At 44.2% G+C, this 27,832-nt stretch overlaps 1 protein-coding gene across 6 annotated transcripts in view; it reads right to left on the bottom strand.

The window, feature by feature from the left end:
* Nucleotides 1–27,832, bottom strand: part of LOC128880901 (serine/threonine-protein kinase NLK) — a 189,514-nt gene that overhangs the window by 68,048 nt on the left and 93,634 nt on the right. For all 6 annotated transcript variants that reach the window (XR_008457933.1, XR_008457936.1, XR_008457935.1 and 3 more), the window contains 2 exons: nucleotides 17,201–17,330; nucleotides 15,897–15,952 (listed from right to left, as the gene is read on the bottom strand). Coding sequence is in view for 2 of the 6 variants with exons in the window: in XM_054131454.1 (XP_053987429.1) it covers nucleotides 15,897–15,952; nucleotides 17,201–17,330 (186 nt within the window). In the remaining 4 variants the exon portion in view is untranslated. The remainder of the gene's footprint in view (nucleotides 1–15,896; nucleotides 15,953–17,200; nucleotides 17,331–27,832) is intronic.

Here is a 27,832-nt window from a genome sequence, read left to right on the forward strand (position 1 = left end):
GAAGAGGTGGCACGAGAAATTCATGGTACGTATGAAATTCTTGAATTTTACATTTTGGTATCAGGAGCACATGATATGGGAGGAGGTGGCACGTTGGCGCCTACGGACAGGCAACCGGCCCGACATATCTGTCAGTACAGGTTGCCTAATTCAAGGGGCCATATTTTCGGTACATTTCGGAATTCTGGCCGATTCTGCATTTTGGTATCAGGAGCACATGATATGCGAGGAGGTGGCACGTTGGCGCCTACGGACAGGCAACCGGCCCGACAGATCTGTCAATACATGTTGCCTTATTCAAGGGGCCATATTTTGGGTACATTTCGGAATTCTGGCCGATTTAACATTTTGGTATCAGGAGAACATGACATGCAAAGAGGAAACTTATAATCTTGGTTCGGAACTTACCTTTCTTATCAAGAGAAACTTACCTTTTGCATCAGGAGAATATGATGAAGGAGGAGTTGGCATAATTCTTATTTCTTTCTCGAAACTTACCTTTTGTATTAGAGGAACATGATGAAGGAGGAGTTGACATAATTCTTATTTCTTTCTCGAAACTTACCTTTTGTATCAGAAGAAGATGATGTGCGAGGGTCGGTCAGGGAAATTAGAGGGAAAAGTGCCAAGAAATGAAGGGAACTGATAAGGAAATGTCAGGTGATATTAGGAGGCCTTAGGAGTTGTTTGGATGTGTTGGAAGTTGATAGGAGTTGTTAGGCAGTGTTAGTAGGTGTTAAAAGATTTTAGGTGTTGTTAGGAGGTGTTAGAAGGTCTTAGGATAATGTAGGATGTGTTAGGAGGTGTTAGGGAGTGTGAAAAGTTCAAACCCATAAGCACATCATCGAGGTCACAAATAGGATCCCCGATATGAAAGGAATTAGTTACCTTTTATGAACTTACCTGCTTGTAATTGGTATAATTCGAAGGATTTTCCCCCATTGTCACATTTACTGTTCGAATCATAGTCTTTAGATTTGTAAGAGACAATTTGAGAATTCACGAACATCGTGGCACTTGTGTTTAGTCAATTAACCCAAGTATAACCCAACCCTGTCAGGTGTTTCTAACCCAACACGACCATAGAACCGAATCAAACGTCCCGATCTCGCAACACGGAACCAGAGTGCGCCACTCTGGCAGTTCCCAGCGCGGATTCATCAAGATCGCGACGTAACGAATCGCGAAGGCGAAACGTGAAGGGGTTGTAGCTCGTTACCCGGCCTCGACACGCGAGTATGCGTATCGGCTGCGTATGCACGCCTATCGATAATCGCATAATAAGCCGCGAGAGAGCACGGCTCGGGGATCGCGAACACGACTGTTCCTCCGCTTAATGAGTGCTCTAATGAACGCGTCGGGTACGTATCGCCGATGTCGGCGATCAATTAATAGACCGGTTACGGTTATCGCGAATTTACCGACGGATCCGGATATTAGCGTCCACCGGATCGTTTACGGGGCACCGTGCAAACCCTCTTCCGTGTAATCGCGCCGGCTCACGCGATCGAACGACCTCTCCTCGTCTTTCTGCGAATTTGAATATCTTCCACGGACCCTGGAGCCTGCTGGACGCCGGTTTACGACGAACCATCGCCACCGAAGCAGCCTCCGGTTTCTTTTATCCCCCTGGCTCCTCTGGGAGACGCGCGCACCTTCCATCAATTTTATGGCTTAACCACATCCATGTCTTTCTGTTGGATCTGCGCTTGGAGAGACCTCTTGAATTGTAGGTCTGCAGCTGGTGCGAGCGTTCACGCTCAGATTAGTACGTTTTCCATCAATTTTCTTCTCGATTCCATTTGTATCCCTTTGGGTTTCATTTTATTTTTGTCTCGTCAGCGCGTTGTTTTATGGCTGGTTACAACTTAGATCACAACGTAATTAAATAAACTGTACACGTTTTGTATGAACTCTTATTTATTATAATATCAGGATTCTAAAAGGTATCGTTTGTAAAACGGCTCAAACTATCTTATTACTAAGTAATAGCCTCTCTCTTCAAGCTCGCTTCATTAAAGGGCCCTCGAATTCATAGAACACAATTTTCCCCAACGTTCCCAAGGGTTGGCCGCAGGGGTCAACGCATCTTGCTCGCGCGCAGATTCCCCAGACCTCGTCCTGGGAAGCCCGTTTCGTGACAGTGAAAGATGCAACGCCTGGAACGCTCGACGGTGAACGCCGACGGTGATTGAGCGCGATGGGCGATGATTTGACACTCAATCCGGTTTACGATGGAACAAATCTGCGGGAACGAGCCTGGCGAGCTGCTCGATGGTAGCCAAGCGTCCTGACGAGGTGTTGATTAAGAGACAGCCCGTGGGGTTAGGTCTGGTGGATCGCGAGAATATTACCGAGATGCGAGCTACGATGTTTGAAGAAACGCGACCCGTGAGCTTGCACATCCACGGTCGTTCGAATTCCGCGAGCAGTTGCATCATTCGTCGTTGCGTGTTTGCCTCCTCGTCGGGGGGGAACCTGTTCTGCGTTCGTGCACCAGCGAGACAAATTTGGGAGGATTCGGCTCTGGAGACAATAACTGACTCCGATGTCGAGTGCGTAATACCTGTGGAATACGAAATAGGATGGATGGGTATGGGAGAAAGGAAGGGAGAGTAAGAATACTCCAGGAAGGAAGTCTCGAATTGTCTGTCCTTCATTTATGGCTTCGCGTGTTACGAAGGGCCAGAATTTTTCGTTCGAAACTAAATTCGTGTTTGCAGTCTTTTTTGCAGATATTTATCAACGCTCGATTTATGGAGACACGAACTACTTCGATTACTGAAGCGACGTTTTAAAAAAATGAAGTCGATTTACTTGTAAGATCAATTAGGAAGCTCGAAGGAAAATAAATTTGGATACATGTCTTTTTGATTAACAAAATATACAGGGTGTCCCAGCGTCGGTGGTACAACCGAGGTGGGGGTGATTCTACATAGAAAAACAAATCGAAAATAAAGAATAAAATTTGTTCGTTCGAGGTTTCGTTCTCGAGAAAATCGGTTTTGAATATTCAGCGAGAGTACGCGTACACGTAACTATGGTTTAGAATCTAAACTTTAGATGGATGGATCGAAATCCATCTATCTAAGCCATAGTTAAGTGTGCCCGTACTCACTTAATATTCAAAATCGATTTTCTCGAAAACGAAACCTCAAATGAACAAATTTTATTCCTTATTTTCGATTTGTTTCTTCATGTAGACTCACCTCCTTCTCGGTTGTACCACCGATGCTGGGGCACCCTGTATAAACGGTTTCCGAAAAATCTTGTACGACATGGCACGGGTAAATTGACTTCGTAACTTAACGTTAAGTAGTAAGATCTCGATAATTAAAGGGATTATGTAACTACTCGATGGCTACAGTATCGAATTCGTTGTATTCCTCTAAATCTGCCAAAGCTAACATTTTTCCCCCCAAAAAAACACTGCTCTCATTTATGTAGCTACTCGACGATATTCCAAATAGCATACCGAACGAAGAAAGGTCGCGTGTGAGTGAAAACTGGTTCGACTTATTCCTGGAGCGGCTGTCGCGGCGAAAGAAAAAAAACATGCCGGGAAATAATGGAGGGTGGCGAACGAGGGTCCAGGCTGGTGTGGGTGTTTCCTGGGAAATCGAAGCGCGGGGAACCGTGAAACCCGGCTCGGCCACGGGTTCAGGACGGAAATCGTTCGACGATGCATTTAACGCGGCCACCTGCGCGTGCACTTACGCGCGACTCGTCAGATCGCCAGGCTTGGGCGTCTCGTCTTTCGTAAGTACCGGTTTACTCGCCGTGGGAACGCTGTTGCCCACCTACGTAACCCACGAACACCTTTTTTCCTCCCTCTAGCCTTTGCCCCTCTCGATTTCCTACCTAGCTTCACCCCCGTTGCATTTTTCGTAGCTACGCTCGAACGCTGGGAGGAATTAAGTACGATCACCGGGGACTAACTGTAATGTATCGTAATGTGAATGTTGGATGAATGTTTATATCTAAACCACTAGGTATGTTTGTATGTTTCATAGTTGTCAGTTATGTTTATCAATTTGTGTTAGTAATTTATTGATTAGTCATGCAATTTGTATTGCGATTCGATTTTGTCTGATATATCGTGCGTTGTCTTGGAATTTTGACAGTTTTCGCCGAACCTCTAAATAAATATCCTTACATAACATACTTGAGATGTTTTAAACATTCACATCGAGTCGATACTCGCTTCGGTTGATACCGAAACGTTTGAAAACGGTCGGTGTAATTATTTTATTTATACGAGCGTTTCGAGACCACGATCGTGTCACGTTTAAGTAAATGTTTTACATGGAACTTCGATACATGGAATTGACCCGAACAGCGACAGATTTCGTGTCGTTAATTGACGTCGATAATTAATAGAATTGTTAATTATTGATATCGCGTCTGAGGTGATGCATTAAACGCAGCCAGAGCTCTCCTGACCGTATTAAATTTTAATTGCTATCAGTTTTCGCGCGATCGTCCCCCCGCGTTCCAGAAATACATCGTTCTGTTCGGTAAATTAATATTTAACTGGAGCAATAATGGGGACAACATTGATCGATTCGGGGAACTACGTTGACACGTCTAGAGAGCCAATTGGGAACGCTTGAGGACGCGATATTTAAATACTGTACGTCGAAACTGAGCACTCCCCGTCGACAAACGGGCGATACTAGTTGACTACCTGACCAGGGGGATTCGAGAAAACGCATAGGGCAATTAATCCGTGTTTATTCACATAAGCAAAGCGGCCATGCAATGGAATTCAATAAATACTCAGAGACTACTATATTAAAATGTACAAACTTGAAATTACATAGGTATGGGATAAATCAACTTACGTACTATTTGTACAAGGTGTCTACGCTAAAGTGTAACAGACGCATATCTCGATAACTATTGATGATACGAAAAATTTGTTTACATGTAAATTGCAAGATACGATGGGTTCTATATTGTGCCGTGAACGAAATTTTGTTCATATTATTAATTTAAAAGATATGACGGTGAAGTTTCATTTTTTAAATGTAACTATATATTTTTGGGGGAATTACCTGCGTGAAACCTAATGGTGACTGAGAGTCACCTCTCGAGTGCAAGGGTTAATATCGTATGTTTGTCGTTCCGAATGTTGGTCTCGTCGCGTACAAAAATTCTCTCGCGCGTGCATATTAAATTCCAGAAATAGTCGTGAAATCGGAACAAACGATGCTCCTTAGCGCGTAACAAATTACCGTCGATGACAATTCTATCTCGCGACGCGCGTTCCGATGAAAGGAAACGGAAACGACGCGGTAGGCGTGCACAGGGAACTCCTTTTCCACGCTGGGGAACGTTTCTAGGTCGAAACGCGTTTTTATCTTTCTCCGTCTGCCCACAACGGGCTGTTCCCCCCGCGATTTTTCACCGTGGATATGCCCGATCCATCGGCCGCGTGTAGGAGGTCGCCGATGACGCGTCGTGATGCAACCAGGCGTAACGCAACGCCGCCTGAAAGCTGACTGTGGCTCAGGATTATAGAGAAAAAAAGTCTCGAACAAAGGCAGGAAAGGAGGCTAAAGTGAAGCTCAATTTTTCTGTACGAAAGTTGAGTTTCCAGCGACCCCAGTCACGTCGTCAACGTAGTATTTCATTGACACGTTGATCGCCCACCGAAAAATTAAACACCACGACAAATGTTAGATTATTTAATTCTCAGTTCCCTCGAGACAAAAAAGAAAAAACCTTGTTGTAGGCATTTACTTTTACTACTGTGTCCCTGCGTCGAAGTCGTACATGAAACAACTATTGAAAGGTCTCAAATTTGCATTGTCGAGACAAAAATAGGACAATACGCAAACCTTTGCAGTTCCGTGTACGTATACAGTGATGTGGAGCTGTGTGAGTGCGTACGAGCACATACAAGGCACGGAAGTCCACCCCCTTAATATCGTATAAGTTGTAGGAAAATTACTAAAGCTTCCTCTGGTACGAAACTCTCTTCTATAAGAAGAGATAAGAATTTCTCATGATTCGAGAGGATGAGAATGCTACTGGAATTCTTTCGAGCGTCGCGATAGCGCCGTTCTCCTAAATTCGTTTAAGAACCGAGAATGCATTCCTCGTCCCCAAAGCCGACAACGAAAAAACCAGCAGCGACCGAATACACCATAGCAACCGAAATCCCCTATTCGGAAGGGAGGCCGCGCAGCGTGGAGACGATAAAGTGGCATTAGGCGCGCCTAAAATTACAGAACGACCGAGCGTCGCGGTGCAATTCACGCGCTATTCCCCGGAAAATCCACCGCGTCGAACCCAATTCCGTGGCCAGGTTCGCATCGAATTCGACAAATTCAGCTGAAACCCTATCTCAATGGCGTCACTTTGCCATCGAAAGCGCTAAAGTGTTCGCCGTACACGAGGGCTTACCCGTACTCCACTCGTAACTTCTGATGGAACGTGGTCTAGGGGGTCGGATAAAAAAGAGGACGACGATGTTGAGTTGTATTTCAAAGAGATAGACAAAGCTACGTGGAAGATGCTCAACTGTAATTCGCAGGAGAGGAGTTGTAGTTTGTGATAAAGACGTTGTTACTACGCTAAGTGAACTCAACGTACCCTACGTTTCGTGTTCTTATTTGACTCCTTATAGTTGGATATGGAAGGCACGGATACTATAGTAGTTAAAAATGAATGTCGGTAGGTTAAACGACTTCCGTTTTCGAAACTTGTGCCTTCGGAGATTCCAAAACACACAAAACCGCCTCAAAGCATCCCCAGACTCCCGAATGCCCAGCAAATACGACAACTTATCGTCTAGCCCAGCCCCGGCCACAGACCCCGTCGAGTCCCTCTGTCGGGGCGTATCGATCGTAGGATCGATCGTAGCTCAAGAGGAAGTTATATATTATCAGCGGCGCAACAGTGTAAACGGACTCAAGCAAACCTGCCACCCTGCTGTCCGATGGGGTGGCCGCAAGGGGTGGCAAGGTTGGTAATGGCACGCTATCGACCTATCAATAGCGCTGTGGCGTGCGCATTAATAATCCATGATTGCCATCGAGCAGCTCCGCGTGTCCCGACCGCCATGGTGTATTCATGGTGGCGTGGTACCGAGACGTCTGGCTGGTCAGAGCGCCATCCCCCATCCGGTGAAAGGGAGCTAATCGAGGCGGATCCTTAATTAGAAATTAGACGGCGGTTTCCAGCGGAATGGCAACGCCACGATTGCTCGTGCCACGGCGTGCATCGCCGGAGATGGAGCTGGGGTGATATAGGCTAAGACGTCGTTATGACCAGAGAGGGATGCAGGGAAGTGGATTGGAGTCTTGGAATGACGGTGTCGGGCTGCACCGAGGGAAAGAACGGCGCCAACGAGGATTCCTCGCCTCCGCTAGCTGGGGTGGAGGCTCGGTTGGGGTGCTCGGCTCTTTGGAGACCTGCAGAGAGAAGTTTCGAATTGGTGCTCCGGAAAGCTAGATGGACTTCTACAGTTTCTGACTCCGTGTTATCCTTGGAGTAGGTGCCACATTGCAGCTAATCGTACTGGAAGTGTGCGAATATTAAATGTCCATCGTGGAATTCGGTAGCGTTGCAGGATGATTAATAAAGCTTCCTCTCGCGCGAGACTCTCTCCTGTAAGAGGTAGAGAACGCGTTGATCTCCGACCGGAGACCATTTTTCCGCGGTTCGAGAGGAGGAGAATCGCGAAGCTAACTATGGTTCTCAAGGAACGGTAATTTTCGTAACTTCGGGACGAAACAAGGCGCGGAACCTTGTAACCGTGGATTCGGTCGTAAAAGAGGGAGACACGAGGGCGTTTTTAGAACAAGGACTTGAGGATCGTTGGAGACGTAGGGAGCTCCAAGACTGTTGTTTTTGAGGGATGCTGGATGTTACGAGAGAGGGATGTTTGCGAGGGGCTGTTCTAGGAGGAAAGTGCAATTTGGAACTGCCGTTTCCATTGGGGTGTAGGCAGTTTATAATCGGCGAAACGGTGCTTCGTTAAATGGGACTTGGTTGGTTTGCGATTATTTCCTTTTGAGAGCTGTTTTCTACGATGAGCACAATTTTAATCGAATGGAAAATATTTTATTTAAATAAACAGATTTTATTCAATCAAACAGTGCAAATTTTAATTCTTTACCTCTTTTAGGAATATGTATTTACTTTCTCACTCAAGAGAGTATAATTAAATATGGTTAACTCGGTCTTCTTTATCAAGTATACGACCACAGGCCTGAGTTATTCTTTCCTTCTTCTAGGAATACATATTTATTTTCTCACTCAAGAGAGTATAATTAAATATGGTTACCTCGGTCTTCTTTATCAAGTATACGACCATAGGTCAGAGTTATTCTAGGTCACAAGTCTCTGCCATTCATTCTATAATACAAATTTTAACTTGGTCAAATTTAACCAAATCGGCAAGAAACATATCCAAATAAAAATCTCCATTTTGGGATCTTTGTAATTTGAGAACGATACCTTCCTAACAGGCGGGAATTTTTAGCCGCACCAGGCAGGAAGAAATTGATATCGAATCTCACGGTAACTACCCATCAGGTACCCGAACATAAACATCGTTACCTCCGGTTAAATCAGCAGCAAGAGCCGCGAGCGTGAAATCACTAATTTATATTTGTCTTCCGCAAACGACAGTTCCCTCCGATATGTATTCATCCAATCAAGCCAGTCCTTAATCAGAAATTCGGGGCCGTCTTCGCGGATAGGAGGACTCGTAGCTCGGGAATTCCTGGGATGGGAGGAGGGATTTATGCAGATGAGATCGAGGACCCGTCGACGGAGATCCGATTGGATTGGCTGAAAGCTGGACGATCGAGTCAGGAAATCGGCTCTCGGACTTGGAAACTGGGTTTCGCTGTCTAATTCAACCTTTTCCGAGGTTACACGGTCGCAAAACTGAAGGACGCTTCGAAGATTTCTCACTCGCAAAGAGTATCATAAACTTTATTCAAATATCATATGATAGATCTCGAGTCTTCTAATCAGAATCTTTATGTTGGCTTATGGTACATCTTTGGCTCATTGACGATCACTTAGGTCTGCGAAGACGTAGATCCCACTCCACTTGCGCTGGCAAAAATGTGTAACTCGCTGGGAGGCGTCACACAGTGTTCGATTTCTCAGAGAAATCGGAAAAAGATTTATATTTTCTAAACTAATTTATTTTCTACCCAAAACTTTTAATAGTTTTTTCAAGGGAATATAGAGCATCGACTGATTATAAAATCATACAAATATAATGCACGTCGTTTTTGTTTATGTGACAATCGCACGACGACGTGCATACCACGTCGTTGGCGATTCTGTGACGAAAGCATCAAGACGTGGATGGCACGTGTTTCCAGCGCAAATGGTTAAGAAGTATTCTTCGAAGCTTCCTCTTTGATTAACAAACAATATTACAAACAGAAACTTCCCTCAATTTCACTTAACTCATTTCTTGACTTCTAATCAGATTACATGCTGGCTCGTGGCACATCGTTGGCTCATTGACAACCACTTAGACCTGCGGTCACTCACCCCCTGAATCATGGCCGTTCTCCTATTGTGCATCGGGGTAGTGAAAGATTTAAAAGTCCCGTAGTCACACAGGCCGCTATATCAACTGGTAATCTCGTTAGAGTATCGTCTGCGAGACGGGGCGGTTAGTCGGGTTCTTTAATTAGAAATTAGGCAGTCGCTTTCAACGAAGTTTAACTTCGAAGTTCCCTGAATGGCGAAGGACAGTGAATTTTCCATGGAGATGGAATTAGAATCGATCCGTACGCAAACAGTGCCGCGCGGACGGGTAATAGAATTAATGGCGTCGAGGCTCTCGGCGATGCCGTTGGATTCTTTGTTTACTCGCGGTTCAAAGGTGGACCTGAAAGATCGCCGGGGGATCGACGAGGTACGCCAAATTATTGGGAGTCCGGGAGGATATCAAATAATCGAAAAAAAATCTATCGTTCAGATGGAAGCATACTTTTACGTTATTAATAAGAATAATATAATTAGAATGGGTGCAAAATGTGATATAATAGCCCGAGTAATAGTACTCCGAGATATGAAACAAGAAATAGAAGAGGAAATGTCTTCAGAAAAGTACAAAAATTTCTATTAAAATGGCAAATATTACCAGACACACTTTCGGAGGAGTCTCTAGGAAAAATAAGGCAAAGCACGGAAATTCGAACCCACGGTCTTCGCATCCGCAGCACCGCTTTTCCTACACGGCCAATCCTACACCCTACGATTCGTGTTCTTGCTTGCGTTAGTTTAAAAATCACATTTTACGAAGGCCTCCTGAAATAACAATCTATCGTGCGAGAGTATACAGGAGTAGCAGTGATACACGCGACACTACACAGTGAATAATTTACACAAGGAAAAATTAATAGAATCTCGTGGAAGCTGCGCGAAACGTTGAAAGAGAGCGTAGAAAAACATCTCGAGTCAACTAAAATGGAAAAAATATAGTCAGACAACGGCGATCGCAGACAGAAGAGCCTGCGAAAACGTAACGCGATGGTTCCCGAATCGATCAGGTGCGCGCACCGTGAAACAGGTGGTCCAGACCGAGAAGAAACTGGTAGCCGTAAATCGAGCTATCGCGTCGTGTCTCATCAGCATCGCAACGGTGCATGCACCACTGGACGGCTCGTGTACACGACATAATCCAAGGGACGTCGACGAGGAGAAGGATGACGAGGCGAAGGGACGACGAGGAGAACGAACGGGCGCCAGATGAGCGACCAGAAAGAAGAAAACGATGGGAGACACCCGCCGTCCGTGATGGTCGCCATTGCTGATGATGATTTACATAGACGCGGGGGATCCTCGTTCGAGTTTATGCGAGCTGGGTGAAAATGCGCGGCACTAGCGAACTTCGAGGTGATTGCTTATGCAAAACTGAATTGGAAACGAAGAGTAAAGTTGTTTGGTGGAAGACGTTGATTCTGAGAAAATTGGGTGCGGAAGGTTTGGGCAAGTATCGGTTATTTTTAACTAATTGGAATTTTTTCGATAGAAGATTTGTATAGAAAATGGAAAATGTCGTTTTAGAGAAAATTGAAACTGAAAATCCTTGGGGTGTATCGAAGACCTGGGGAACACGTGTACGCCCACTGCTCGCTGATTCTACTTCTACACGGGCAAGTTTAATACAGGTTTAATCAGAGGCATCTTTACACCCTTGCAACCTTTGTATCTTACGTCACTGAAAGGGGACGAAGCTGTTCGAAATAAAGAGGAACAGAGCAATAAACAGAAAACCTACAAGAGGCTTGATGTCTCAGGGAAGAAGATTCTGTAAAATCCTTGTCCACGTGGATGACTCGAAGATCAACGCGAGAAAATAGTAGGATAATCTTGATTTGGTAAGAAAATATCACGGGGCAATCACGAGACAAGTCGAAAGGGAAAACGAAGGAGGAAAGAAGAGGCGAGGAAGAGGCGAAGAAGGGGCGAGGAAGAGGCTGGAGAGGGAGCTGATTTATCGAGCTGCCTTCATCGAGATTAACTCTCGTGGCTGGTCCGCTGGATCCCGTTCACTTAAGGAGGATCGACTATCGGTTTCTCGTTGATCGATCGATCGATCATTCGGCCACTTTGGACGGCGCCTACCTCCGATTCGTCGAGACGACGCGACGGACGACTACTGTTCTTCCTGGTTGCGACCAGGATCCTTCGGATCGCGAAGGAATCGAAGACAATCGGGAACTGTGGGTTCTGCCAGGAAAACATGGACTAGGAATACTTGGACGAAGTTGGAATGAATAAATCGATAGTGGATTCAATCGGGTCAGTGGAGATCGTGCTGATCAAATTTGGGACAAATAGTAAAGGAACAGAGAGATAGATTCGTAATCGACTTAAATGTCCTAAAAGTTTCGAATTTGATACCGGACTTTTAAATCGTATCGTACACTTACAATTGGCTTGTTTTCATATTTGGCTGTGTGTATGTTACCATTGCATGATGTTCTTTTGAACAAAAATTACAAAAATAAACGTCAGCTATCAAAATTGTTCAAATAATAAATACATTAATATCTTTTTTTAAATTTAATTTGGAAAATCAGACTTCCACGGTTTCAAAATGGCAGAGAATGTTCATTTTCATTTAGACGACAAAAGGTGAAACACTGTTTGCTTCTACGGAAGGTAGAACCAAACTGGAACTACCGTTTATTCGTTATCTTTCGTTTTTTATCGACTGAAAGCTGAGAAACGTCTACGAGCATCTTACTTCAATATCGAGATGCCTTCGTGTGTACCATGGGATTATGTATTACGCAATTCGCACCAGATAAATAAATCTACTAACAAGTAGACAGTGTCAAAATATGGCTGATTAAAAATCAAGGTTTCTTTGAACGCTACTTACGGAACGAATTCTACGTAACTCAGTTCTGGAACGTTTCTCGCAAGTTTGTTGAAATTCCAACTTACTTTAAGGAAATCCTCGATATATCGACAGCATCCGTGTTAAAGAATTTTGTTATAATTCTAGGAATTCTTCGCGAAGATGCTCGGCATTCCCGAGCCAAAGGGATTGCGCTTCTGCAAATATATAACTCGGTCGCGAAACGTTTCCGACATTTTACCAAAATTCTAATACTTCTTCGCGAAGGTCCCGCGAAATGTCGTCACTCGACGACTCGAATGAAGTGGATTCCCGTCGAGAGGAACTCAACGACCAAGTGTAAACCCCAAAAAGTAGTTTTACGTGTTTCGTACTTCAATCTCGAGATCTCTCTTAAACGAGATCCCCCTTTCGGACGCAAATACACAGGGACCTACCGAAATCTCTCGTGTCCCGAGAAGCTGAGACTTCCCTCTCGCAGACCAGAGGTCTTACGTAAGCCCGAGCCGTGTCGGTTACGTACAGATCGTTAGACGGTTACGTGGAACGCCGTTTGTTCTCGACCAGCCACGTTATTCCAGGAGTGTACGTTACGCGATCGTTATTAAACCACGAAGGTCGAAGAATTTACAAGATTTTAACCAGCTTCAACGAAAAATCAACTAGAAGGTACTAAATTCGTGTTCGTGATATATTCACCGACTACGGAAATTAAAGAAATTTAATATAAAAATTGTAACTCTAACACTTTACTCTTTTTCATCGAGGTTTCATTAAAATTTCAAGCTACGCATTTGTCACGGGATGAAGCAACTCCTATTCCTACAAACCGTGTTCAATATTTCCTCGGTTTCTTCTTCCGGAAATTAAGAGCACCCATACCCTTTCATTTTTTTTTCTGTGTCTTCCTTTATATCAAACGTAAAGGCACGTAATTAATATCCGCCGCCAAATAAATGTAATTAAACGTACGCCAACAGATTTCGAGCTAATTTCCTCGCGTTCCCTTCCTATCCACTCTTCTAAATAAACCGTGCGCAATTTTTTTTTCTCTCTCCGCATTAGTTAGAATTGGTTACTGCAACTTTAAAATTAATTAAAAACGTAAAATACGCTGGCCGAGCGCTGGTTCGAGAGGATACTTTCGCGAGCCGTGTATTCCACTTCATTTTCCGCGCCGTTGAAAGGATCAGCTCGTCAAAATTCGCCGAAAATTCCCGCTCTTCAGCGAGCGGATGGCCGTCCGGACTCTCGACGTCCAGGAAATATCTGGAGCCACCGCGGCGGGGACTGGAACTCTGGTTGGAAATTAAGGCCCGATTCAGCGGCCGGCTTTTTCCCACCGGAACGTGACGCGAACGTGGCGTTATTGATCTTCCAGCGTTCGTAACGTGAGAAAGGTGCCCCGAGATTTATTAGGTTAGCTTCTCGCACACGTGTCCGTCCCCGCCCCGTTCTCCGACCGAACTTCAGGGTTTAATTTCATTTCGAGAAGGGATGGTCGACGGGACCTTCCAGCCACCGGCTTCGACTGACTGTCAGAAATTCCCTAGCTTTCCCTGGACAGATTTATCACCCAGAGGCGATCCACCGTGCGATTGAGATTGCAAAATGGTAGCGAGTGGTTGTGTAATTTTGGACACTTTGAATCGGAGGAAAGCGTAGTCCAGGGTAGAAGGTGTTGAATTATATATATATATATATAATTTGAGTTCAACAAAAATGAATCTAGCATTGAGAGGCACTTTCTCTGTAAGTTAGAGTATCGGACTGGCACCATCAGGTCTGAGAACCCATGACTGTTTGTCGTCGAAGGCCAGGGCAATAAACAGAGCGCAGGCAGAATTTTCTTTCTTTAAGTATACGCTAGAATTTCTCTTCCTCGTAGGCCTGAGTTTTCAGTGTCAATTCTCGTCCGTTCCTTAAACCGTTAACGCGTCCTTTCGAGCCGTTGAATAAACGTAGACTTTAAAATTAATAAAAGACTCATTTATTCCACCCATTTCCAATAGAAGGGAATCCGGTTCGTTTTGGACACTTGGATGATAGTTAATGGCTCTGCGACTGAGATTGAAGAATGGTGGCAAGTGGTGGTGTAATTTTGGACACTTTAAATTGGATGTGTGTGTGCATGTGCGTGCGTGTGTGTGTGCGTGCGTGGTCCAGGGTAGAAGGGAGTCCGGTTCGTTTTGGACACTTGGATGATAGTTGAATGGCTTGGCGAACCGTAAGATGAATTTAGGGGACCGAGTAGGACAGAGACGAGGACACTGTAGCTACTCGATTCAAGTTTTTCGAAGTACTGCTGTTGCGTGTTCAAGTATTCTAGCGAAGATAGTCCAAGCTATTTAGAAAATTTCACTGCCTCGATTCGAAAGGCGTCACGCACTCGGTACCACGGTGCGACACTTATCGAACACCATCCTTTCAGCTCAACCCTACGACCTTCACGATCCCCTAAACCGCAAGAAAAAACGTCTTCTCAATTACGAGCAAGGTCCCCGCGAAAATCCTTGACGCCAACCCACCCCCCTCGTTACCAGACACCCCGTAGTAGCGTTCATCGGCCAGGTTCGCGCCCCTCGAACCAGCCAGAATCCTTCCTCGATAAAGATCGCGGTTATTACCGTTCCGTGATATCTACAGAGGAGACGGAAGGAAGAAGGGAGAGGATAAAAAGGCTGAAGAAATAGAAAGGGAACAACGAGGTCGGCGGAGAAAACGGAAAATGTCGGTTTACCGAATGGCAATCGTTCACGGGGAGGTTTTTCCTTTTTTTTTTCGCGTCGAGGGGCGGAGGTGAATGGAGAGAAAGAGACGGGTTCAATAGAGTCCTGGATCGGTTCTCGATCGAGTCTCTTCCCTTCCACGGTTTAATTGCTGGCTGCAACGAACTCGGGCCCGATTAAAAGTTTCCGCGTCGTTTGAGACGGCCAACGAGCATTGCGTGAGCTGGCTTCCGCGTGAATCGGAAAACAAAAGAGGAAGTGGAGGCGCGCCGGAAACGCCGACCAGCCTCGTGGACGCGCCAAGATCGTTGACTTGGCGTGATCCGATTAAACTCCACCCCCTCCCTCACAGTTGTCCAATTTTATCTCTATTTATCGGGTTCGAGACGAAGCGAGTTTCAACTTTGCCCCAAGTTCAAAGTCTAGAGTTTCGGGGACTAAACATTCTCGAGGTAATTTTATTCTCTGTACCTGTATTAGCTCCGTGTTTTGTTTCGAGTCATACCTCGTAGCGTGGCGCGAGCGGTTAGTTAACTCGGGTAGAAACTAAATCAATGTTAAATAATAATATCGAGAAGAGAAGCGAGTTTCCTGTGTCAAGGAAGCCACTCTCGGCGAAACGAGATTTCTAAAGTCGCGGTCTGTTCGAGTAATTCGTTTCCTCGGGGGTTTGCGAGCCCGAGTTACCCTCGCGGAAAAAGACAATAGCCTGGAAATTCGAGCCGCGCCGTAAAAGAATCAGCACTCGCGGAATTTATCCTAAGGACAAACCTTTTCGAAGTTGCTTGGCTGGCTAGCAAAGAAAAGGATACATTTCTTGGAAGAAGTCCAGGTGCGGTGGCTGCAGGATGTCCAGGGCCGAGAGGACCTGCGACACAAAGATCGTGACTTGGTTAGAAAACAAAAATACAGTCATAGGAAAACTGTCGAAAAGAGACATAGATAAAAGCGTTTGAAGAATATTTTTATTCCGAAGTATGCCCTGCTGTATGTACAAACTCGAATTTATTTTTTTACATGAGACTTTAATTCATAGGCGTTACTCGATTACTTACTAAATGTGTCACTTTACATTAGCATGAACATTTTGATATTAAAACAGATTAACACTAAACGTACCGTCACTTTACACGTACCACTTCCTACCATAATGAGTCATTCGACCCCTTGCGTAATAAACAAGTTGATTTTTAGAAAAAAATTCTTAACTTACAAACAGAATTTTAACATTAAAAAAGACTCGAATCTTTCCGTCCTGGCTCGTAATATAGGTACTGTATTTCTATTTCGTTTAGCTGTAGAGAACTCATTTGCGGCGGAGTTGCTTGCGAATCTACGACAAGGATTTTAGAAGAGGTCATTTGACTCTGCTTGGTACGTTTAGTGTTAATATTATTGCATATGATAATAAAATAACATTTTAACATTTTTATCGTTCCTTAAAATGATTTCGAGGAAATATAAGCCTGAGATGGTTAAGGTGTCAGAAAGTAGGTGGTCCACCCTGTATATGGAACAGCCACTCGTAAAACAAAACACCGGCTGTATTTTCCTTTCTCCGCAGATAAGCGCGGAGCCGCTGCGCTAGATAAGCGAGTTATGGAAAATCGAGGGCTCCGAGGGGGGGAGGGACGCGCGCCACCGATTTCCGGTGAAGCGTATCGCAACGACGTCGACGCGGAATTCCAGCGTCGCGACGACGACACGAATTTCATTCCGGACGTCTTTATTCTGGCTTCTTCCCATCGCGAGATCGATTCAATTTTACTCGTGATTTCGATAGATACGCGAAATTCTGATGAAAAATTTCGATTTCTTCTTCGTTGGAAGATAAACGAAAGTTAGAGTTTGAATAATGGAAACAAAAGTGTGCATCTCATATTGGTAGAATGAAAATACATATACTTGAAGCTAATCATGTTACAGCAAAGGGTTGTTAATAAATCTGAAAATGATTGTACGGGACACTAATAGGACATGAAAATTTCTGATAAAACATTTCGAGTTGAAATGCTTGAAATGAAATCACGCTGACAAGATGAAAATATACTTATATATGTTATAATTAAAGAATGTAAAAATTATTCTAGAATAGATTAATGAAAAGTGGACTCACGTTTTCGTGTTTGAAGAAGCAGAGCATTTTCAGCTCCCTGAAGACTCGTTTGCTGCTCACGAGGCTCTGAAAGACGTTTGGCAGTTTTTTCAAAGCCACTCTCCTACCGTCCCTCGGATCCGTGACCGCCCTGAAAATCATAGAGAAATGGTTATTCGTCGATCGCCAAGCCAATATGGATGCGAGGCTTTAATTAACCTGAAGTACAAATAATTACAATTGATTCGAAAGCTGTTGTTCTTCTCCCTTGTGATTATCCGAATCTATACGAGTACGTTTGTAGTTGATAAAATAAAATTCGTCCAACGAGAGCTCGAATTTGATATTTCTGTAGAGTACCCATTATTTCTCTCGCTTGTAATTATTCGAATTCTTCGCAAAACTGGTTCATCATCGATCAAACAAAATTCGTACAGCGAGAGATTAAATTTAATATCCCAGTAAAGCAACTCTATTATTTCCCTTTCTTGTAATTATTTGAATCTTCGCGAGCTAAATAAAATTCCTACCGCGGCAGCTATAATTCAATATTTTAGTAGAACCTCTTGTTCTCCTTTTTGGTAACAATTAGAATTAAATTTTCATCGGATATGTTTATCCTGTAACGAGATTCATAATAAAGCGAGCTGAAATTTATTATTCCTGTACTCTGCGTTAAATGTGACGAGGTTCTATGCAATCTCGATGAGATTATTCGTTATCGTATCTTGTTTGCTATTTATTATTCTATTCAATTTGTCGTTGTATCTCCATAGAAGCATTATAAATGGAGAGATTTTCCCGATGAAAACGAGTCCAAACACGACCCCATTCGGACAACTTCGATCAATCGTCATTCGAATCATTTCCAAAGTAACTATGAATCGCGTAAAATTAAAACCACTCCGAACGAGGCCGTGTTTGAACTCATTTTCATCGTGAAAACCTCAGCGATGCACCACCTATAATACCCTTAAAAAGATACTACGCGTTAGAAGTGTAACTTTTTAGATACGGTGGTAAAATTTTATTAATTCTTTCCAGATATTTGGAAGATAATGCAAGGCACTCTCTCACGTTCTCTTTCCAACCTCATCCTACGTGGAAATTCAACGCCAATGTTAAACCAGTCTGACGTTGTATAAGCAGTTATACTTGAAAAAATCTCAACTTTCATTAACAAATTCCATTCTAACCTTACCATTCGCTCCTGCTACAGGGCGAATAGAACGATACCACCATCTAAAACCGATGCAAGAACCAAAGAAACTGCTGTGATTTCGGAGCAGGGAGCAAAAATAAACTTCAACGAACCCCCTCTCCCCTCGACGTTGTTCACTGAATTTCAATCTCTGGCAAGCTGGTGGCCACCGTTGATCCCGGCGCAACGTTCCGAAATTTCGAATCGTCCGATTCGTCGGCTGATCGAGACCGATGCCGCTCTTCTACCCTATTCGCGACGGTCCCCGAAGAGTCTGCGGCGGGTGTGCACGCGCGACCATAAATTTCGACGTTATCCGTCGATCCGTGCACGCGCCAGGCTCTGCCCGCGCGGGTTAATAACGGAAGCCAGCCCTCCCATATCGATTCGTAATCCGTGAACGCGACCAGACGACACGGCCACCCTCCCTCGAGCGGGGCCTCGTCCGCGGAATAATTATTGTGCCTGCAATTAGTCCGTTTACGGTGGTTCGATTTCATTGTCAGCCGGTTATACCGCAAACCGACGATTCCAATCCCTCGTTTTCATTCGCCAGTCAATCTCGTTCGCGACCACCCTTGGACCCACCCTTCCCACCGACGACGTCCGGAAAGGGCGATAAAGTAATTTCCACTATTCTTTTTTTCTATTATCTTGCGAACCATTGCATCGTATTGTATTTTTTCTATTGGGGTGCTTAGTAGGGACACTGAGCTTAGTGAAACCTTCATGGTTTAGGTAATAGAAGCTACGGGGGCTAGGGGACACCTACGCTCAGCTACGGAAAGCCAGAGGGTAACTAGGCTCAGATACGGAGGCCCATATGGTACTGAGCTCAACTATGGAGAGCTAGAAGGTACCTATGCTCAGATACGGGAGCTTAGATGGTACTGAGCTCAACTACGGAAAGCTAGAAGGCACCTAGGCTCAGATACGGGAGCTTAGATGGTACTGAGCTCAACTATGGAAAGCTAGAAAGCACCTAGGCTTAGATACGGGAGCTTAGATGGTACTGAGCTTAGCTATGAAAAGCTAGAGGGTAACTAGGCTAAGTTCCGTAACAGGAAGCGATAGTCGCGAGAAATTAGTCGCGGCAAGTCCGCGGTGCATGTCGCGTGCGCGCATTCAGGGTCGTTCTACTCGAAATCCGTGGCTTCGCTTCCGTTATGCTTGGCAGGCGGAGTGCGTTGACCCTTTTCGAAGGTCGTCGTACCTTTCTTGCTTCGTGAGTCCGCTTTAGTGAATCGAGCGTAATGTCTGTCCGCCGCGATGGACCTGTGACTGCTCCCCTCTGCCTTTGGACCGATAAGATAATTGACGCCTCCGAATTTGGGCGCGTCTCTCTCCGGAGAAGCTAAACTACGCTAAACGAGGGTGGTTTCTTTCAAACTCTGACCAACCGCAGCACTCTCTAGTCAACTAGCTCACACTGATTTAATATTAAAATTATGAGCAAGTACCAACAGTTAAGGAAGAATGACCTACTAAAAATTCATCATAAATCCCTAAACATTTTCCTACAAAATCGATCGCAGACACTCTCGAAACATTCTCCCTCCCTCCACGACAAAACCGTACCTAACGTACTCTAGGATCTAGAATCGAAGCAACAAGTAAGTCTTTAGTTTCCTTCGTTTGCGATCCATTTCCTTTCCAGCCAAGCTAATTCGATAGGACGGTGATTAGCAACTCGGTCGGGGGTAATTTAATCGAGCTAAATTCGAGTTGGATCGATGACGTCGTGCGTGCGTGTACGCGCTCTCCGTGTCAGGAGCCAGGTGACCTGTAGTCCTCGAGTTCGCGTATTATACTGCAACATTGTTATCAACAACGCCGTGCGCGCATAAATTCACCCGTGACGTCCGGGAGGGTTGGGAGGAAAAAACGCTCGCGGCGGAACGAAGCAAATAAAGAACGCGCGATTTACCTGCGCTGCCACAATTTTCTGCAAAGTTACGATCCTTTCCCCCCACGCCCCCGCGCGGTTTTCCACCTTCCCCTCCCGCTTTTTCGCTTCTGATAAAGCCTTCCCGCGATTCGAGGTCGGTGGCTTTTTTTAACGAGCGAGGAGAAGAGTACGGTTGATATTTTTTAGCGATCTTTAAGGTTCGAAGAATGTGCCTAATTTATGTTTGATTCGTTTATCGTAAATTTGTAGTAGGTGCAAATGATTAATCTTTAAGTAATATCATGTTTTTGTTGCTGGTGTCTTTTCCTTCATTGAGATCGGTGGATTTTTTAACAACTCAGCGAAAGGGGTTGGTTGATTGTTTTTAGCAATTTTTAAGGTTCAAAGAATGCGTCTTATTTATGTTAGATTCGTTCTTTGGAAATTCGTAGAAGAAATAAATTATTAAGCTCCATAGGAACTCTATGAGTTCTGTTAAGAAATCATTATACACGTCTCAAGTCTTATACTTTCACATACCGATTCTGTGAGTTTCGTTTGAGAATTGGTAAAATTGAAAATACTGCAACGATCTACGAGGTCCTCCGATAAACTCGAGTCTTACAGCTTTCTATCCAGCATCACGGAAGAGTTCGTCGAAAGCCATAAGTCCCACGGAGAGAGGCGTGTTCTTGACAAGGCCTCGCGATACTGTATCGATATAAAGTTTAAAATTGAATCCGAGCTATTTATAAGGATCGTTTTAACTCCCGGTTTAATACAGAACAATGCCCATTACCCGTTTCTGCGCCGGACAATGGTCCCTTTCTGTGCGGCTTGTTTATCGCTCATTCAAAGTAGAAAATCCCATCGAATCCCGTTTGCGCTCACTTTAATTCCGAGCCACTCGGATGTAAAATTAAATCGAGCCTGGACACCCTCCCAGACGATATCAGAAAATAACGCGTCATCATCTGGTCGAATAAAATTTCTCAGACATCACGAATGTTTTGGTTTTCTGTTCCTCTCCCGCAGTGAAAGGAACAAAGAAATCACATTTTCAACGCTACGATCATTGTAACTCATTATAACTCACGTATTCGTCTGTTAAGATTAAAACACTGCCATCATTTTTAGTAAAAATCAACCTAAGAGGAAACTAAAAATATTCCTCCACTCTGGAAACAATGTAAACTCATCACCTAATAAAATAATAAATTTCTCCGTGTTGCGGCACAGCAAAAAATTGTCGGTAAAACAGATTAAATTTCATTTGCACCGCATCAGCCGCGAGGACGAGCGAGCAAAGGTTCTCATACCACGGTTCGAACGAGCAAACTCTATTACCTTATTAACCTTAACCAGCATTCAATTAAATAATCCATGCGACCCTGATTCGACTCCCATCGCGCAGAAAGCACGATACGCCGTGTCGACAACAAAATGGATACCGAAACGAGCTCCGTTCCGGCCTAGGGTGGACGGGTGGAACGTTATCGCGGCCGGCTCGGCTTAATCAGCGTTTAATTAAACGGTCCGCGCGATATTAATTCGCATAGCGATGACTTACGCGCGTCATAGCCAGCGGGCGACGCGGCGTCGGGACGCCTTATCTATATATTACCGCGCGAGCATTACGGAACACCGAGTACAACGATGCGACGTAATGATCGCGGAATCAATGTCGCCCGATTAATTCCAGGCGATTTAAACGTGTAGCCACACTTGGGGGTGGACAGAAATAAATTGTCAAGATGTTTTTATTCTCCATATTTTGATTTTTGTAACGGTCTCTGTATGCATTGGTCACACTCCTCGAAGTATTTCGAGTCGAATAATGGTTATTTCATGGGGTGAGAGGAATTCATATAGGTTTGTTCTTTATGGATTAATTCAATTTATACTTAATTGAAATCACTGATAACTACTTCCATGTATATGCATAATAAAATATTCAATTAATAGAATTTATCGATAGGTCGACTTCAGATGCGTTATACATTTTAATGAATTTTAAACAATTCCCTGAGAGCAATAAACCTAAAATTTTCAATGAATAAATTCTCCTTACTTCGAGGATCAAGTAAATTAATTTGTAATTAAATTACTGACTGGAATTTTTCTTATTTTAGGTCAGTCTAGCGCCTTCCATAAGTAATGCCAAGCCCTCCCTCCCGTAGACAGGAAATGCTGGCTGCTCAAGGTCACAGTGCGTCCAGCCCCCACCACGCGACTCCTCCCTACCACTAAACGTCTCTTCGTCCCGCCCAGCGTTGCTTTTCAAACAGGAAACGCAGCCGTTCTTTGCCCCCCTCCCCCAAAATGCAGATGCAAGCCAACGCGAAGCAGCGAAAACGTCGAGTCGTGTCTGACGTAATTAACAGCCGGGGAAGTGACCTCGAGCGTTTCTTTCGTCATTCCTGCCGTCTTTGTTTCCTCCAAAGCTCGCAGACTAATCCCAGGCGCTGAAGAATAACGCGGACGGACGTTTAAACCGCGGCGTTCCGCGAGATTTATTTAATACCCTGCTAAATCTCGTGTCTGTCGAAGATTATTCTAGGAGGTGGGAGGGAATTCTCATCTGGATGAGAATTTCGTATAACGAAGGGAAAAATGTGGCGTTAAATAAAAATTAGAAATTTATAAAATCGAAGGATCCAAGTAGCGATCGATGGTTAGTTACGAATTATTATCTTTTGGCGGACAAAAATGTAAATGGAATTTCAGAACTGTTTCTATACTCTATAATTCGAAGTTTTGATTGGAAAACTAAAAGTGTCGATTCTAGTAACATGTATGTTTCAATAAATAATCGTCAATTTTATATACATATTCTTCTCTACTTAATTTTTTTTTTTTTTTTTGTACTCACATCGTTTATCATTTCGAATTCTCGATTATTCTTGTTCGTGATGCATTATTTGGATGAGATTTTGCCCATCTTTGGAAACTGGCACGTGTTTGGCTGGCGAGAAGGGGTGCCGGAGGAGGGGAAAAAGTTATCGATCTCTCGCACGCATGCCAGTCACTGTCTACACGCGACCAGACGAAAGAAAGCTAAAAAGAACCATGAAAGAACCAACGTGACTGAAACTTATGATCATCGTCACCCGCGACGATTTATGGTTTGGTCTTGTAACGAGAAACGATGATACACGCTCTAATTCCAGGATTTGTAATAATTATTCGGTTTAAAAGATATTCTTTTAATGTAAATTCTGACCACAATCGAAGTTCGCTTCGAAGAGTTGAAATAACAAATTAGAGTGGGCTAGATTTAAAGACGCTTTCCTAGAAGCCTAACGCTATTTCGAACTTGGTGCGCAAATACCGCACCAAGGTATTAGGTTATTTCACGAGTCTGGGTATTTAGCTATGCGAACTTTTGGCTCGGTGTTAGCATACATAAACATAGTTTTGCTAGTTAAAACCGTATGACGTCTATCGCTGTTTCATATGCAATCTTCTATCGTTTAAACGCACCTGGACCGAAGTGCTAGATGGTTCGTGCTTTTCAGTTAGAAAATGAACACGAGACGAACACGAGAAAGACGAACGTACCACTTAAACTATTTTACCAACAATAAGAGAATACCAAAAACCAGTTTAAAGATCAAAGTCTTTACTTGAACACGCCGAAATTGACGTTCAATGAATTTTAAATAATAAACTATCCATTTGCTATCGAAGGGGTACCAAATATTTTAATTTAGTTGATAGGAAGAAATCCTACAAGAAGATGACCGCTCTGTAAATAATTGTATTCCATATAGTTATTTCTACCTATTCTACTAAATTCTGGAACCGAAGACTATAAAAACAGAACGATCGACAATGTTCAATTCCCTACTAAACAACTGAACACCCTCGAACTGATGCTCCCCCTTCTATGTTAAGATTCGATACCCAAGACACCAGCAACGAAACCAACCGACAAGCGTCGTAACGAGATTCCCGGCGTTCTGAAATTTATATCGTTCGCCTGTTTTCTCCCAAAGCTGATCGTATCCTCTGCAATACTTGCAACAGTATTTCTCCGTTGTTCGGTGACAGCTGCGACAGGATCACCTGCAGGCTGCAGCTGCGACCGCGACTATCATTCAGCTGCGTTCGCCCGATAACGGCGCGCAGCGAATGCAATTACAAGAACCAGCCAAGAACTAATTACGCGGAAACAAGTGACGTCACCGCTCGAACAGCCTTGCTTAGCGCGCGCACGTCGCATTCCGCGGACTTTTCCCAGTTTTCCTTCACCTTGGAACCCCTCGAGGCACCTCAAACCGCTCAAAAAAAAAGAGAATTTTTTCAGAAATCGAACCGATGAGATTAAAAAGATAGCAGAAACGAGAGAAAAAAATAACAATTCTTCATCTTAAGTAATTCTAAAAACGTTAATATACATTGTGAAAATAAAGACACAGAACACCCCTAAATCCTCAACAAACTCGAAATAAAAATTTCCGAATTGCCACGCATTTTTAAATACACTCTGTAGCTGTTCCGAGAGAAAGCAGGCCAAGTGTCTCTTAATCAAGTCTAGAAACAGTAATCTAAATTAAAAAAAAACCCAAACGCCCAGAATCCCCGAAATAAAGATTTCCAACTGCATCGCATCTTTATTTTTCCTTCTGATTCGTTGGCAGAAAAGAAAATGTTAATTTGTCCCTAATTTTCGGCCCCAAAGCGGCAGATCTTTTGGAGAAAGGGACGCGAAGGGACGAGGAAAGCTGATAGGCTGACGCAGTCGGAGTAGGAGGGGCGTGTCGCAGCGCGGAAATTGGCAAGGATCGAGACGGATTGGCGCACGAGCAAAAAGCTCCTGACCTTGAGGTGCACCAGTGACCTTGACGGCGAGGTTACGGCTTCCGCATTGCCGCGAAATGGTGGGAGGCCGTTCGTCGCAGGAGTTTCGACCGGTTCGGCCAATCCCGTACAGGTAACCTCGCTAATCGAGGTTTCGCGATGCTGGAAACGATGCGATTATTTTTTTCCGGAACAATCTTTAATCGATTGAGAAATTTTTGGCGGACGGTGACACTTACGGAGCCGACAATCTAAAAGTGTATATTCTAATTTTGATTGATATGCCTATACGAATGTTTGTTCCCATTATAATGTCATAGACAATTTTCCCACTTAGAGAATCGTCGACTTCGTGCCCCTTAATGGATCTCTAAACATTCTAAAAGCACGTTTTGAATAGAGTACGCTTAATTTCGGAGATCCGCATGTAAAGACGCGTCCATTATACTTGAGCGAAACGTTCAAGTTCAAGCCAAGAGATGGAACAAGGGATTTGCTGATCCCCGTTCCGCTCCGAGATGTTTTTGTTAAGTCTGAGGCGCAGAATGGTTCTACAAGTTTCGTTGACGTCGTTCTGCAATCAGCCAGTGTTTGACTAACTGTTATCCCGTAGTTGTTGCGGGTATTTTTACCACTTTTGTGCGTCTGGGAGCCTTGAGCCGCTTATGCAATCGGGAGTGCTAGCGAAACGCTTGCTGATTCATCGATAACGCGATTCTTGCAAAGTTGTTTACCGAACTCTTCACGCGCCTCGTGTGTTTGGACCTTTTCCTAAAAAGCAAAGTGAAAATCGAGGACGCGCGCGAAAGTTCTCACGGAATGCTTTACCGAGTCGAACATCGAGTTCACTGATGTTAATTTAACAAACCTAATTAAAGTTACGGACTTCGTTCAGTTTATTGACTTTCCTCTGTGCCATCTCAGCTCAACGTTATTGACCTCGGTCTGCTAATTGGTCTGCTAATTAATCACTGCTACTCGTTCTACTCGATACCAAAGTTCGCTAACTCTACGTGGTGCGCTGAATTTACTCCATTTAATTGCTCTATTCGTTCTACCCTCCCTACTCAATGCCTAAGTTTACTCACTCTGACTGCTCAATGTATTGTTATTCTACTCACTAATCTCTACTCCATCTCTTCTGACTCTACTCGCTCTACTTTCGATCTATTACTAGCACTAACTCGACCTACCTAACCCATTCTACTAACTCCACCGAGGCTCTCACAGCTCCATTCGTTCTACTCAGTCTACCCCCTCACTAATTTTACGCATTCTATTCTAAACGAAGTCAGCCAGTGTCCCCTGGCGTCGCCTTTCTTTCTCGTTGAACAAATACCTGCCCCTCGTCACCGAGCCGCGACATTATACGCCTCAGATAAGATCAACGACGCGCTATCAATTTAATTACCGATCCTCCAGGGCGGGCCTGGGCGTAAAAATGCAACGGATTAATTATGAGAGCAATTAGAGGCGACGATAACCGCCGCGTAATAAAGTCCTGAAATCGATCCGGTTTTCCAACTGCACCGGTATCCCGCAAGAGGACGATCGGTAATTTATTCGCTAACAAACCGAGCCATTCCATTAGCGATCATCCATAGAAATCTTTCATTTATTGTTAGTTATCCGATCGTCATTCCTACGTTACGAATTTAACGAACAAATAAGGCTCGACTCCCCAACTCTTTAAATAAAATCGATCAATAAAGAACGACAGATAACTTATTCACGATCGATTAAACCGTCCCCATTAGCGATCACCCATAGAAACGAAAGCGCGCATTTATCGGGGTAGCTGTTCGCGCCCCGTTGCTCGCACGTCCTGATAATTTATAATCCGCCGTGTTAGAGACGCTCGCCGATCGCCGAGCGGTGAATATTAATTAACGACGTTGCTCATCGCTGCGTTAACAAAAACACGTTTCCCATTCTTGGAAAAATACCGAAGGATCCCCTGAATCGTCGCGAGATACGACCCTGACGAAAGCGTCCTCTTATCGGAATATAAGATATATATTATATATTGTATATATTGTATATTTGCCCCTTCGAATCGAACCCCTTCCTCGATGTATCTTCCAAAGAAACGAAAGGTCTTTTATCGAGATGCTCGCGTTACAGGAAGCACACCGTGTACGTAGTACTATCAACGCGATATCGTGCGCCTCGTATATATCGCAGATACGTCGGGGACCCGGCGAGGAACCGGAAATTGAATAGCAATAGCCGGTATCTTGGAAGGACAGCGTCAGGCGGTGGAAAGTTCAAGGAACCTCGCGTGTCTGTTCCCTCGGATGACGTGCGTCTTCATCTTCGTCTTCGGTAGTTTACCATTGTTACAGAGATGAAAAGAGGTGATTGAAAGCGCAATCATCTACGGATATTCGTTTCGTTTGCGATTCGACGATGCGACGTTGATATATGAGCGCACGAGGGGAAGGGATACGCATGATACCCTTCGGAAAATTACTCTGCAGTATCGCGAAAGAAACTTCCGAAGTCTTCTTTCAAAGGGATCGGGGTCTGAAGGGGGTTCGATTTTCGGACTGAAGACTGGTGAATGGACGGCAGATCCTTTGGTTTCGACTCTCAAGATCAATGGACGAGGGTTAGAATGTTCAGGCTGAGAAATTGACAATAATCACCCTTATGGAGTTTCCCTTGAATATCTAGAGTTTCTTTCGAACGATTTGCATGAAACTTGGTATCCAGGGGTTTTTCGGGTCGCTGATTCCAAATCTGAACTAAAAATTCAGAA

This window comes from Hylaeus volcanicus, chromosome 8, assembly GCF_026283585.1.
Source record: "Hylaeus volcanicus isolate JK05 chromosome 8, UHH_iyHylVolc1.0_haploid, whole genome shotgun sequence".
NCBI lineage: Eukaryota > Metazoa > Arthropoda > Insecta > Hymenoptera > Colletidae > Hylaeus > Hylaeus volcanicus.